Raw genomic sequence first — 14,994 nt, forward strand, 5'->3', positions numbered from 1 at the left:
GTAAAGTTGGGGGAAGTAACCCCAAGTCCTTGTTGTTATCAGGTGGGATGTGGACAGAACAGTTAAGGGCATTCAGCATCAGAGCAGTCCAGAGGCCCACATAGCAGATAGTAGGTGACTGAACAAGGTATACATAGAGCAGGGATGATGCTAAGACAACAGTAAACAATACAGCAAAGCATTACTTTCAGCCAACTGATTTTTAACAAAGGAGTACACAATGGAGAAAGGGCAGTGTGAAAGGACACTCGCAGAGTCCACACAAAGACCAAAGACCACACCACGCACCAGAGTCTCTCACAAGAGATTTATTGTCAGTAGCATGAGGCAAACCGACAAGGCTGTTTCTCAGAGGAGAGCAGCAGCAAGTCAAGCATTCACAGAGCAGCTTTATAGCCCGCAAGAGGAATTTCATAAGCTGCTTAGGAGTTGCATCATAAACTGGGGTGGGGTTGATCCTTTAGCAAACACATGTTCTTAAGGGATGTTAAGCAAGTTAAGTTCCACACACTAGACGGGTCCCAGTTTATAGGATTAATATGTTGGTACCTCAAGGAAACAAGAGTTGTATTTGGATTTTTTTTTGGTTTTTTTTTAACCACAAATACATTCAATATTTACTAACTGAAGGGATTATACTAGTTACACCAACACTTTGAAAGTTGCATGTAAAATGTTATGATAAAGAGATAATTGAACACAGCAATGAGAAAAAAAAAGCAGCAGCAGTAGGGAGATTTGCTCATTGAACTAAGCTTCTTTATTCTTGCAGTTAATTCCTGTCCACAGTGATGATAGAAATTTTGTCTGATTTTTCATAGAACCAAGTACAGGTGACATTTTTCATGACACATTTCACCACTAATTTCCCATCTTTCAATTTTCTTATAAATGTGCTTTCCTTCCCATCCCATTCCTGATGCTGAACCAATGTGCTGTCTACAAAGCTACAAAACATCTGAGTTTTTATGCCATCAGCTACAGTTTCTTCTCTCCCAGGGTACAAAAAAAACTATGTTGTTTTCAAGGTGCTTTCCATTTCTATGTGAATTTCTGTTTTTCAAGAGTGATGATACACTCTGACTTAGCCATTGCACCCATTTTCCTCATAGTAAGTCCCTCTCTTAATTCATTCGTGTAACCATCAAAGCCTTTATAGTCCACCAGGTGCCATCTTCCTTCCAGATGCTGAATGGTGGCCATGGTGGGTGCTGGGGCTGCTGTGTCAGTAGAATAGGAATGTGGGCAGTTTGCTGTTGTATTTGAGTTTTACCATCATATTTTACAGGGCTTTTCATTTTTGTAGGAAAGAAAGAAAAAGTTGCAAAGTTAATTAAATTGATTAGTATCTGATAATAATAAAGGGGAGTAATCAATGGATCACTGTCACCATGAAGGGCTTGATAGTAGAATGTCACAAGGCTCTGTCCTCAATTTTATTCTTGATGGCACTTTATTAATAGCTTTTATATACACATGTAGTACATGAAAGTATATATTTTATATATCCCTATTTCTTTAATATATAAATGTTGTGAATGTCTCTATATAAAATAGCTAATCTGCAGCTGACCCAAAACTGGATGGTTTAGTAAAGACATTCTCTGATGGAAGCAGGATCCCAAATATAAGCTCAGATATCACCTCATTTAGGACACCTGAGATAGCCCAATCTCTGTTCTAGGTCTGTGTTCAGGACTCCTCCTTTCTAAGATACCTGCACGTATTCATCAGTCTTTTCTTCTGCCTTCCTTGAATGTCCCTTTCTATGCACAGATAGCGGTTGGCTTCCTGTCAATTTTCCCAGTATCTCATACAGTGGTTAATGAACCAGTGACCCAGGCTGAAAACCTGAAACTGTGAAACTGAAATTCAATAGTGATGACTGTAAAGCCCTGCCCTTGGATCCCCCTTAAGAAACTAAACAAGCAGAAGATAGTGAATAAGTGGCTTACTCAGAGCTTGCATGGAAAAAGAAAGATAAATTTAGATAAGAATAAATAAATTTAGATAAGATGGCACCTGGTGGGCTGGGGTTTTGACTCAGTGCTAGAGTGCTTGCCTAGCACATGTGAGGCACTAGGTTCAATCCTCAGCACCACATAAAACTAAATAAATAATGGTATTGTGTCTGTTTACAACTTAAAAAAATATTTAAAAAAGAATAAACCCACCCTGTAATAGTAGATATCACTTTTTCCTTTCCCCTCCAAAATTCTAAACTATTGTGACCTCTATCAAGTTGAATGAAAGTATATGATACCTAAAACAACAGATGTGAGTCCCTGTCTGAGCTGAAGAGACATACCTATGGTGTTATGTTAAAGTCTTGAGTGGTACATTTCAAGTAGGAAATAAAAAAACAACTTGTTCAAAGGCAAATCACTAGGATTTTGAAAAGGCTGAAAATATTACAACAGTTATTAATTTTTTCATTAATTTAAAAAATTTATTCTAAATATATAATATTTTCCGGGCAACTGGGTAAAGAATATAGAGAAGTGGAGAAAAATGTCTAGTATCAATCAAAAGAAACAAAGGTATTTTTTGGATAAGCAAGATAACCCAGATGAGAACAAGCAAAAGCTATTTATTTCGAGTTTGCTATATCACCAAGGTAATCACCCATGATCACTACTTGGCAGACTCAAAGGCAGGAAGGGAAATGAGAAAGCTTTATAGTGGGAAAAAAAAAAAAAAAGTGGCCCAGGAGGCTTCAGGTCTGCTGTGACTGGAGACTAGTGGCATGGAGAAGCTAAGAACAGAATAACTACAAGCAGGGCTTTCTATGTGACTAGTTTGGAGATTCTATGTGGCCTTCTCCAGTTGGTTGTGAGTTGGAAGTGGGAGCAAAAATTGGGGAAGCTGGCAGTCAGTGACCAAGCTCTGACCTTTCTGGCATGATTGCTGCAAACTAGTTGTTGCAGAAGTTGCAAGTCATAGTCTATCATGTGGTCTGGCCATCATTCATTTGTATATTCAGTCTCTAATACTTAACATTGAGAAGAAAAAACAGGGAACACTGAAAACTGCATTCAGTACATTGATGACTGTATTCAAGTATGTTAACCTTCAACATTCTGTGTTGAAAAGTTTTGAATGGTCTCAATGGATCAAATTAGGACCTGTGCATGGAAAAGTTGTTCAATATAAAAAAAAATTCTAACTTATTGTCATCTAGAAGCAATCTCAGACAGGAACTATTAGTTAAGGGAAGAATCCAGATATAGGCTGGGTGAGTTCTTTGCAGTGATGTTGCAAAATAAATCACAAACTTCAGCAGGCATTGAATCACTTGATACTTTTGTTAGTAATGCAGAATTTTGGACTCTGCCCTAGATCTGATGAATCTGATTCATGTTGTATGCCAGATGATTTTCTCAAGAAGTATTTGTAGAAGGAATGTACACACTGTAAAAGCAGTTGGACTAGATGGTTTGTAAGAGTCCTTCCACCTGAGAGTCTAATATTCTAACTTTTTTATACCATTGTCATAACCAGGAAGTAAGCCACTCATTCACTTATTTAATAATTAATTATTTAATAAATAAATTATTTAATAAAATTAATTGGGTAGATTACATTATGTCCACACTCTAGGCCTGCATTTTTATGTATTAGCATGGGGCATTTCTATATTCCAAGGAGACAATAATGAAAAAACAGCTCATTTATTCTTTTTTCAAAGTTTTATTGAGTATCTAATATGTGCTAGGGTATTGCACTAGGCTCTGGTGAGATAGAGAGGAACCAAACTGATAAAGTCCCCTTTTTCCAGAGCTTAAACTAGTAAAAGAAATATACAAAATGTATGTGTAGGAAATGATGATACCTGATAACAACAACAACAAAAAGTTGTGAGAACACCAGGCCAGTTCTGTACTTTTGCTCTACATCATAATTTAAATTAAAATCAATCAAATTATTTATAGAGGAATTAGTGTGCTGTATTTCCTCAGATTTGGTTTAGGTGTTAAGTAAAAGTTGAAAAAGCTTTGGGGCCTTATTCCAGGACTACTATGAGGCTTCAAAATGGCACTTTGTACTTAAAACCTCTCTGATATCAAAATCAGTAAATACATTGTTGAATAAACCAGGATGATTCTGGGTATTTTAGGAAATGATTTCAGATTCTGAATCCATTAGGTTCTGACACCTGTTTCTAACCCTACCCTATTGCAATGGAATGAATTTCTGCTGTATTTTTTAAACATGTTCTTGTCCATAACACCATGTCTTCTGCTGTGTGATATACAGGAAGGCATGAAAGGTAAGAAATAGCTGCCTAGGATCCAGCTCTTTGAACAATTAGCTGTGTGTGACCTTGGCCTCTGTGGGTCTCATTTTTATTTTTATTTTTTTCCAAAATGTTAAATAATCCTTAATTAGCCCTAAAATTCTGATTTAGTTAAACTAAATGGGGAAATGTTATTTCACACTTGCCTCTCCTCCTGCCCTCCTCTCTACCGCAATAATGTATTAGAAGCTTGATCAACACCATTGAAATGAATGATGAAATAATTCACTTTCCTAATAAGGATATTTTTGTGACCCTTGACTGAAGTCTGAGGTCTTAATATCCACCTGCTTATCCAGTCTAAGAGACTGGACTCTCTGGGAAGATTCAACTTTCTAGAAAAAGAACCCAGTACTGAGAAGACCTAGCAATCTGTCATCTTCCCAGATTTCAGTGTCTATAATATTCACTGTTACCAAGTTTCAGCCTCAATAGACCTTTCTAGACCAAATATAATGCCATCTATATCACTTATAGTATTCCCATTGTCTAAAGACTTGTGCTACACTGTCCACACCTGTCTGATCAAATTTCTTCCAAACAGACATCATGCCCAGGTTCCCCCTTTTTGAGGAGCAGAATGACAGCATAGTTAGTACTCATGAATCTGGTCCTCTCTAGTTCAGGTTTGCTCTTTTGATGTCCCAATTTGCCTCTAAAATCTTCCCAAGGTGTGTGGACAGATACACACACACACACACACACACACACACACATACACACATGAGACAGAGGTACATATATACTTACTTGTAACAATCCTTCAGCTAAATCTTACCAGTTTTCATAATTAGTCCACTCTAGAAATGTTATTTTAAAAAATTAAGTGTATATATACTACTAGCTCTGAAATTAGCTTTTAGTTTTAATTTAAAAAATTAACCTCTAGCTTTTAGACTTCTTCCTATTTAAATAATTGAATAATTTGAGGAAATGATCAAGCTAGGCCAAGTAATTAATAATTTTTCTTGCCCCCACAATTCAGTCTTTTAAAATGTATTTTACTTTTCTACAATTGCCAGAGCTTCTCCTTGTGAGGCTGAGCTTCAGGAATTAATGGAACAAATTGACATCATGGTAAGCAACAAGAAATTGGATTGGGAAAGAAAGATGAGGGCTTTGGAGACACGATTAGATCTTCGGGATCAAGAGTTGGCAAATGCACAAACTTGTTTGGATCAGAAAGGTCAAGAGGTACTTAATGCGTGTATTAATAAATCATAATTCATCAGACTCTTACAAATAATATTTATTCTATTATAACATTTTTCATTATAGATACTTTTACTCAGGCATCTGCAACAGCATTTATTACTTGACATTCTGCCAACAAATACTATGCTTAATGTACTCCAAGAAATAAGCATAGAGAATAAATCCAGAGATACTTACTGATGAAGATGGTCATATAGTGTCAATGCCATCTATAAAAGTAAAAAAAAATTACTGTATATGTGAAATAAATATTGTTTCCAAACAAAGATGTAAATGCTTGCTACTATAGAAACAAAGAAGTGGCTATCAAAACTGTGTCTTTCTTCAAGGCAGAGTTCAAGAGCATTTGCCTCCTCTAATCTGGGAGAAAAAATACTTCCTGAAAATTAGGTGTAAGAATTGATTGTGGTAGGACAAAGAAGAATAGAGTATGGTTAAGATGTGTGTGCAGCTGAGCACCCACCCTCAAGGAGCTCCCTCAGACCCTGCTGGGCTGCTCATTGCCAAACTGGTGGTCAGAGAATGTGAGAGCGTTCTCAGGCCTGGGAAGTTCAGGAAAACGATATGCCTTACCTAGCACTGACTTATGTGTGTCTGTATTTGGCAAGGGGGTGAGGTTGGTGAATGAAGCATAAGAGAAATGTTTACTAATCATATATTAAAACTTCATCAGTTAATTTATTCATTGGCTACTTTTCTACCTTTATTGGCCTTTCAATAGATTTTGTTATTTGCATAGTTAACTATATTATCATTTGGCATGGTTACCTTAGTTTTGGGGATCTAGTTTCCTTTCTCCTAAGAGGAAGTTATCAGTCCTGGCATATGCCAGGGATTATTCTCTTACTTCTATACCTGTAAGAACACAGATATGTAAACAGTTGCCTTACCTACATTTTAAACAGACAAATTTAATAAGCCAAATCCTTAACAACTGTCCGTAGCCATTTTTCTTTTTATTATGTTCATTCTTATAAAAATGTAACAGCTGTTTATAGCACCACTAAAGCAGAGCTCACTTTGCAGGCAGGAAAAAAATGAATTATGCTAGTAGAGGTTTTGCCTAAGTATTGATGATACAATTTCCCAAAAAGATAATGCAAAGTAAGTAAGTTCTAAATCTTAGTTTAAAATGTGATGGTGATAAGGATCTTTTGTTAAATATCCATATTGCACTGTCATAATGTATATCTGGTGGAATAGTGGTGGCAATGTTTGGGTTTTGTGAATTATTAATAGCTATTTTAAGAACTGCAATACAAATATTTATTCTTGGTCTGGTACAGCAGTTTTATTTAAATTATGCTTCTCTTTTGCACATTTTCTGATTTTGTCAGGCAAAATTTAGAGAAAGCAAAATTAAAATTTATTCTTACTGCAGGTGGGATTACTTCGACAGAAGTTGGACAGTCTGGAAAAATGTAATTTAGCAATGACTCAGAATTATGAAGGACAACTACAAACCCTAAAAGCTCAAGTAAGAAAACTTGTTACAATTTAGTGTTAAACATTTTGATATTTTTTCCCTCATTTTTGTGCCTATATTATAATTGTACATAATGATGGGATTTGCTATATTCATACATGCATACAATATAACAATATAATTTGGCCAGTATCACTCTGATATGTTTTTCCTATAAAAGTGTGTTAATTTTATTAAAGCTGATTGTTCGTATATTTTAATTACATGTTTAATTATATGTTTGCCCCTGTCATTGTTTATATACTGATTTTGTCTCTTTTACTAAATTGTCAGTTTTTTATACCTCTGTGTCCTTTAACTGTTAGCACAGTGCTAAACAAATAGCTTTCTAGGTCTACAGAGGCTTGTTGATTAATTAAATTAGAATTATTAGCTGTGTGAATGGGAAGCAAAAAACCAAAACTATCTTTCATGGTTATTACTACCTAATAGGGATGCCTTAAATTCTATGGAAATTTGTAATGTGGAAGCTTGCTATAATGAAATCGATAATTGAAAGAATAAAACTGGTCTTTATTACTGGTAAGGCTATTTCAAAAGTGATAGTGCTTCTTCATATGTCATGAGAGGGATACCAAATTCTTTCCTACTGTACTGGCAAGCAAAAGTCTTCTTTCCTTACCACAGTTATCACATAGGGCAGTAGTCATCTGGACATCTCAAATCTAGCAGATGCTAGCTATGTCCTTGCTTAAACTAGGAAATGAATCAATGGGAAATATGGTTTGATTATGAAATTTCATTTTATAACTAACTTTTCTTAGAGTACAAAGATTTCATATATGATAATCTTGTCAATAGAGCCCAAAGTATTTAATGCTTCTCCTTATTTGGCCATTAATACTGGAATATGAAACAATTTGATATCACTTAACTGGTATGCTCGTATCAGACTTAATCTTATATGACATTTATTAGATAATCTACCTGGAAATTTTGCCTCTAATTTAAGTAACAGCCACTAATTGTGTCCAAGTTATGAAAGTATGCATAGTTTTTCCTAGCTAAAACCCTAAGATTTAAACCTTAAGTAAACCAACTGGGTTTTTTCTATGAATATAACAACATAAACATCAAATCACTATTTGAGACTTTTGTTTCTGGAAAGATAGGCTATAAGTACTTTTCCTATCATCCTCCTGAATACAGTTAAAAACAACATAAGACTCTGAGAAGTGGGGAGAAAAGATAGATTGGTTGAAAACCCTGGGACCCAAAGAATGACACAGCAGTGAATTCCCTAGGATTTCTTTTTTCCTTATCTACTCCAGACTAGGTGATAGAGAAGCTAGCAAATTAGACACACCAGTGGGTGCAAACAAGCCTAGCAGAAGCCTGTTGTCTTTAGCCAAAAGACCAGGAAAGAGGCAACATCAAACACTCTTATACATTTACTGCTCCACTCCAGCCAAACACCACGGGTAAGACAGCCCCACCCCCACCCCCACCAATAAGTGCTGAGTGGAAAACCCAGACCTCCACCTCTCCAGGCTATAACAAAGTAGCCTGAGCCCCTTGCCTGGGAGGTGTGAGCAGACTGAGTGGGAGGCCTGGATTTTCATCACCAGCAGTCATGGCCTTCCTAAACCAATCGTGTCCCTGGAAACCATATGGAGCCTAGTCTCTACACCCACTTCATGGTAATATGGTGTCCCTCCCCGTCATTCTCATAGTATGACAAGGAACCTTGTGATCAGTTACTGCTTAGTGCTAACAAGTCCACCACCACCACTAGAGTATCACTGCACAGATGGCCATATGAGAAGCAGTAAGAAGGAACTCATGACCCTCCCTCAGCCAAAGGCTAGAGGTCCCTAAACTTTCAATCCCACTCAGCAGGAATAAGGAGCATCTCCCTCTGGGTACCAGTGGAAGTAGCTCAAGACCTGGACTTCTACTACCACCTGGCAATAACAAGGTGGTCCCTGAAGGAACATTGTCAGACTAGAATGGCTAAAACACAATATTTAAATAAAATTCAGAGTCTCATGACACAATACCCAAAATTTCCAAGTTTCAATAGAAAATGCTTCATGACAGCAAAAAACAGGAAAATCTCAACTTGAATAAGAAAACATAATCAATAGATGCCAATGTCAAGATCATACAGATGTTAGAATTATCTGGCAAGGATTTGAAAGTAGCTATTAAAAATGTTTTAATGAGCAATTACAAACAAGCTTGAAATGAATAAAAAATTAGAAGTTGTAGCAAATAAATTTAAATCTAAAAAACTAGTTAGAAATTTTATAGCTGAAAAATAAAATAATCAAACTAAAAAAATTAGTGGAGGGGTTCAAAATGTTGAAGACAAAGGGAATGGTCAGTAGGAAAGATAGGCTATAAGTACATAGGAATTACCCCCATGTGAACAGCAGAAAGACTAAAAGAAAATAAACCCTTAGGGGACATGCAATATTATGACAAAAGACTGAAAGTTTACATCATCAGAATTTCAGAAGGAGAGGAAAAGGTGGGAAAGTATTTAAAAAAAATAGTACCTGGAAAGTTCCAAATTTTCAAGAAATTGAGTGAACTTCACACAGGATAAACCCAGGGGAATCAATGGCCAGACATATCATAGTCAAAGTTCTGAAAACCATGAAAGAAAGAAACAAACCACAACAAAAAAATTGGAAGCAACAAGAGGGAAATGACACCTTAAAACAAATTCACATAATAGATCTCTCATCAGAAACCATGGAGGCCAGAAGCAAGTTGGGACAACTTATTTCAAATGCTGAAAGAGCACAGAATTGTATGCTCAGTGAAAATATCCTTCAGAAATGAAGGGAGATCAAGACATTGTCAAATGAAGGAAAACTTGAAGCATTTGTCGTTAGTAGACCTACCCTAAAAGAATGGCTTAAGGGTTTTCTCTTTGCAGAAGAAAAATAATAAATAATTCTGAAGACATCAGGAAGGGAAAACATTAGAAGAAAAAAACATAGGAAAATAACAATATACTTTTTTCTTCTTTTGAGTTTCCTATTGTTTGACTATAAAAAAATCACAGCGATGTTTAAGGTATTAATATGGAGGATATAGAGGAAACACTTAAGACAATTATATTGTAAATGGGACAGAATAAAAGAACATGATGTTTTATTATTTCATTACCCATCACTATAACAAAATACCTGAGACTGGGAATTTTATAAGTGGTTTATATAGTTCAGTTTTAGAAGCTGAAAATCTAAGATCAGGCAACCCCATTGCCCCTCTTATGGCCTCTGGTAAGGGCTCCCTTGGATGTGTCAAAACATGGTGGATGGCATCACAATGGTGGAAGTCTGCCCCTGAGAGTGATCACCTGGAAAAATAGAAAGCCAGAGAGATTCAGAAGCTAGACTTGTTCTTTTTATAACAACTCTAATAGGAATTAAGCAGGGTCCTGTAAGAACTACACTAATCCCTTCAAGGAAAGTAGCCCTAACAACCTCATCACCTTCCACTAAGCATCACTTCTTAAAGGTTCCACCATCTATCAGCATCATCAGGCTAAGAACCAATTCAGCACATGAACCTTTGGGGGACACACTCAGACCATATCCACCCCATAATGCTAGTCAATAATAAAAAGAACAAATGACAAAATTTTAAAGTGGACAAAGATAGACATTTCTCCAAAGAATGTATACAAATGAACAATATTCACATTAAAAAATGTTCAACATCATTAGTCATTAAGGAACTGTCAATCAAACTCCATCAAAAGACTTCCAGAGCAAATAAACAAATTTGGCAAAGTAGCAGATGTACAAAATTAACATGCAAAAATCATTACCTTCCCTCATTCCAAAAATAAAGCTGCCAAGAAAGAAATCAGGAAAACAATTTTATTCACAATAGCATAAAAAAAAAAATGAGAAATAAATCTAACCAAGGAGGTGAAAGGCCTCTAAAATGAAAACTATAGAACACTAAAGAAAGAAATGGAAGAAGACCTTTGAAGATGGAAAGATCTCCCACATTCTTGGATAGGCAGAATTAACATTTTCAAAATGGCTATGCTACCAAAAATGCTATACAGATATAATGCAATTCCTATTAAAATTCCAATGATGTTCTTCATAGATATAGAAAAAAAGTCATGAAATTCATTTGGAAAAATAAAAGACCCAGAATAGCCAAAGTAATCCTTACTAAAAAAAGTGAAGCAGGAGGCATCACAATACTAGACCTTAAATTATACTACAGAGCTTTGGTAACAAAAACGGCATGGTATTGGCACCAAAATAGACATGACACCATAGGTAAAGAATAGAAGACACAGAGACAAACCCATATAAATACAGTTATCTCACACTAGACAAAGGTGCCATAGACATACATTGTGGGAAAGATAGCCCTTTCAATAAATGGTGCTGGGGAAACTGGAAATCCATATATAATAGAATGAAATGAACACTTATCTCTCATCCTGCACAAAAGTCAACTCAAAGTGGATCAAGGACCCAGGCATTATACCAGAGACCCTACACTTATTAGAAGAAAAAGTAGGCCCAACTCTCCATTATGTTGACTTAGTAACTAACTTCCTCAATAAGACTACTAAAGCACAAGAAATAAAATCAAGAATCAATAAATAGTATGGTATCAAACTAAAAAGCTTCTTCACAGCAAAGAAAACAGGAATATGAAGAGAGAACCTACAGAATGGGAGAAAATCTTTGCCACCTGCATCTCACATGGAGAATTAATCTTTAGCATATATGAAGAACTCAAAAAACTTAATACCAAGTCAAACAATAACAACAAAAAACCCAATCAACAAATGGGCAAAGGAAGTGGACAGGTACTTCACAGAAGAAGAAACATGAATGGTCAGCAAATATATGAAAAAATGTTCAACATCTCTAGCAATTAGAGAAATGCAAACTGAAAGTACACAGATTTCATCTTACTCCAGTCAGAATGGCAATTATCAAGAATACAAGCAATAATAAATGTTGGTGATATTGTGAGGAAAAAGGTACACTTATACATTGCTGGTGGGACTGCAAATTAGTGCAAACACTTTGGAAAGCAGTGTGAAAATTCCTCAGAAAACCTGGAATGGAACCACCACTTGACCCAGCTATCCCACTCCTCCCTCTATACCCAAAGGACTTAAAATCAGCATATTTTTAGTGGTGCAGCCACATCAATGTTTATGGCAGCTCAATTCACAATAGCTAAGCTATGGAACTAAAGTAGGTATATATACCTCAGTAAAATTTTATGAGGAAAAAAAACCATTCAACAGATGAATGGATAAAGAAAATATGGTATATATACTCAGTAGAATATTATTTATTCAGGCATAAAGAAGAAAGAAATTATGGCATTTGCTGGTAAATGGATGGAACTGGAGGCTATCATGCTAAGTGAAATAAGCCAGTCCCCAAAAAACCAAAGGTCAAATATCTGATATGTGGATGCTAACCCACAACAAGGGAAAGGACAAGGAGGAAGATTAGAAGTTCATTTGATTACACAAACTTAAATGAAAAGAAGGGAGGAGGGATGGGGATTGGAAAGAGAGTAGAATGAATTGGACATAATTTTTCTACCCTTGTATATGAATACATGACCAGTGTAACTCTATGTCATGTACAACCACAAGATTGGGATCCTAATTTGGATAAGTTAAACTCCATGTATATATGTCAAAATACTCTGTACTGTCATGTATATCTAAAAAGAAGAAGAACAACAACATCAACAAAAAACACAATAAGATACCCCTTCACATGACTAGAAATAATAATAAATAATATTAATAATACAGACAATAACAAGTTTTGGTGAAATATGGAGAAATTGGAACTCTATACATTTTGAGTGAGAATGGACAATAGTGCAGCCACTTTGGAAAACAGGTTATTCCTCAAAAAGTCAAACTTAGCTTACTTTAGGAGCCAGCAATTTCACTCCTAAGTGTACACCCAAGACAAATGAAAACATATATCCACACAAGAACTTATATACCTGTGTTCATAGCAGTATTGTTCATAATATTCAAAAGTAAAAATAACTCAAATGTCCATCAATTGATGAATGGTAAACAAAATGGGGTATAGCTATGTAATAGGAATATACCTCAGTAGAATTTTATGAGGAAAAAACCCAGAAATGGTTACTTCAATATCAGAAAATATAGACATAGTTGTTTACAGTTTTATTTGTACCAGCCCCAAACTAGAAAATATAAAAAAAAAAACATTCAATCTACGTGAATGGTTAAACAAACTGTTATACATTCGTATCATGGAATACTACTCAGCAATGAAAATGAAAATCTATTGAAATATACATGAATCTCAAGGACATTAAATTGAGTAAAAAAAAATTCAATTTCAATAGTCATGTATTATATGATTTCATTTCATAATAGTCAAAGTAACAAATTATATAGATGGAAAACAGATTAGTAGTTGGCAGGATAAGAAATGAGGGAAATAAGTGAGACTCTAAAGGGGTACCGTGAATGAGATCTTTGTGAAGATTAAATAGTTCTGTTTGGGGGTATTTTGTTTTTGTTTTCTTTGGGGGGGGGCTCTGGAGTTTGAACTCAGAACTTTATGTGTAACCACTGATCTATACCCTTAAGTCCTAGTCCTGAATATTATTTATACTTGTGGTCTCTCAAATCCCCACATGTGATAAGTGGCATTAAATCATACACACATATTGGACCAGTTTTACCTTCCTGGGGTTGATGTTTTACTGTAGTTCAATAAGGTGTAAATATTTGGATAAACTAGGTGAAACAGTTTTTTTAAAACCAGAACCTCTCTGTAATAACTTTGTAATAACTTCCTGTGAACCTGTAATTATTTCACTAAAAAAAATAGAAATTTCCTCACAGAAGTTGATGCTGCCTATAGGAAGTATTATTTTAAATTAAATATTAGGTTTTCATGAATGAAGCATAAGCTGTTTATTTTGTAGATTGAGTTACTGAAATTAAAACTGTCAACACAAGATGGCACTAAATAAAAGTAAGAAAAAATTCATTTTTTCAAAATTGTGGGCTTTACTACATACGGTTAAAACAAATCTGAACAAAACATTTATCAAATGAATCATTGTTTAATTGTGCAGTTAATGAATTCCCAAATTTACATCAAAAATGAATCATGTTCAGCTTCAATAATTGAGTTTTAATAACTGGTTCTATCTCCACTAATTGGAACATTTAAGCTTTACTGCACTTTCAAATCATGACTTAAATTTTTGAAGAGGTACACAAGAAAAGAAATATTGTGAAATCAAGCTAGAAATAACTGTGAATAGTAAAATGTCAGTGTTTTCTATAATTTACAGTTTTCCAAACTAACAAATAGCTTTGAGAAACTGAGATTACATCAGATGAAACAAAACAAAGTTCACCGAAAAGAAATACCTCATAAAGAAGAAGTGCCCTTTGAACTGAGCAATTTAAACCAAAAATTAGAGGTAAGAGATCTTTCCTTAGTTTCTTTGTGTGTATTAGGATTGGTTTCCATGTGGCTGTGTGTAGAGTACAGAGTGGCATGTACAGCTGGGGTAACAAATCAACTCTCGTGGAATATCTGTATTTCCAGTGCACCTTCCCCTCAAGCACTTAGTGAATTAAAACATCACTTTGATTTATGTATCATTTATATAGATCAGCATTGTGGGAGAGCCAAAAAAAGAAAAAAGTTCAAAGAAACTGCAGCTGTTGAGTGAAACTGAAGGACACCCCTGGGGTCAGTTAAAGCGAATATCTAATAAATCTTTTAGTGGCCATTTAACTATTATGTACTTAAATCCAAATGAAACCTCAAAACAGTTTCAGAGCAGGGCTTGAAGTTTCAGGGTGTTTTCCTTAAAGGTAAAGCACCACTCTAATTAAGTCACCCCACATCACCCAGGACTTCTAAACTCTCAGTCACATGACATTAGCTATGTTCCCAGTGCTGCTCAATTATTTTTAATGGCCTCAAGCTGACCCTCACATTATCTCACTCAGTTTATTTCATTTTTC

The 14,994-nt window shown here is 35.3% G+C and overlaps 1 protein-coding gene and 1 pseudogene across 1 annotated transcript in view; one reads left to right on the forward strand and one right to left on the reverse strand.

Moving 5' to 3' along the window:
• Positions 1-772: 772 nt before the first annotated feature.
• On the reverse strand, positions 773-1,203 carry LOC114105051 (fatty acid-binding protein 5 pseudogene; annotated as a pseudogene).
• Positions 1,204-5,329: 4,126 nt separating this feature from the next.
• Positions 5,330-14,994, forward strand: part of Deup1 (deuterosome assembly protein 1) — a 72,937-nt gene continuing 63,272 nt past the window's right edge. Inside the window, exons 1-3 of the mRNA XM_034637107.2 lie at positions 5,330-5,491; positions 6,894-6,989; positions 14,310-14,441. Coding sequence (XP_034492998.1) covers positions 5,354-5,491; positions 6,894-6,989; positions 14,310-14,441 — 366 coding nt within the window. The 5' untranslated portion in view covers positions 5,330-5,353. The remainder of the gene's footprint in view (positions 5,492-6,893; positions 6,990-14,309; positions 14,442-14,994) is intronic.

This window comes from Marmota flaviventris, chromosome 9 (assembly GCF_047511675.1).
Source record: "Marmota flaviventris isolate mMarFla1 chromosome 9, mMarFla1.hap1, whole genome shotgun sequence".
Taxonomy (NCBI): Eukaryota; Metazoa; Chordata; class Mammalia; order Rodentia; family Sciuridae; genus Marmota; species Marmota flaviventris.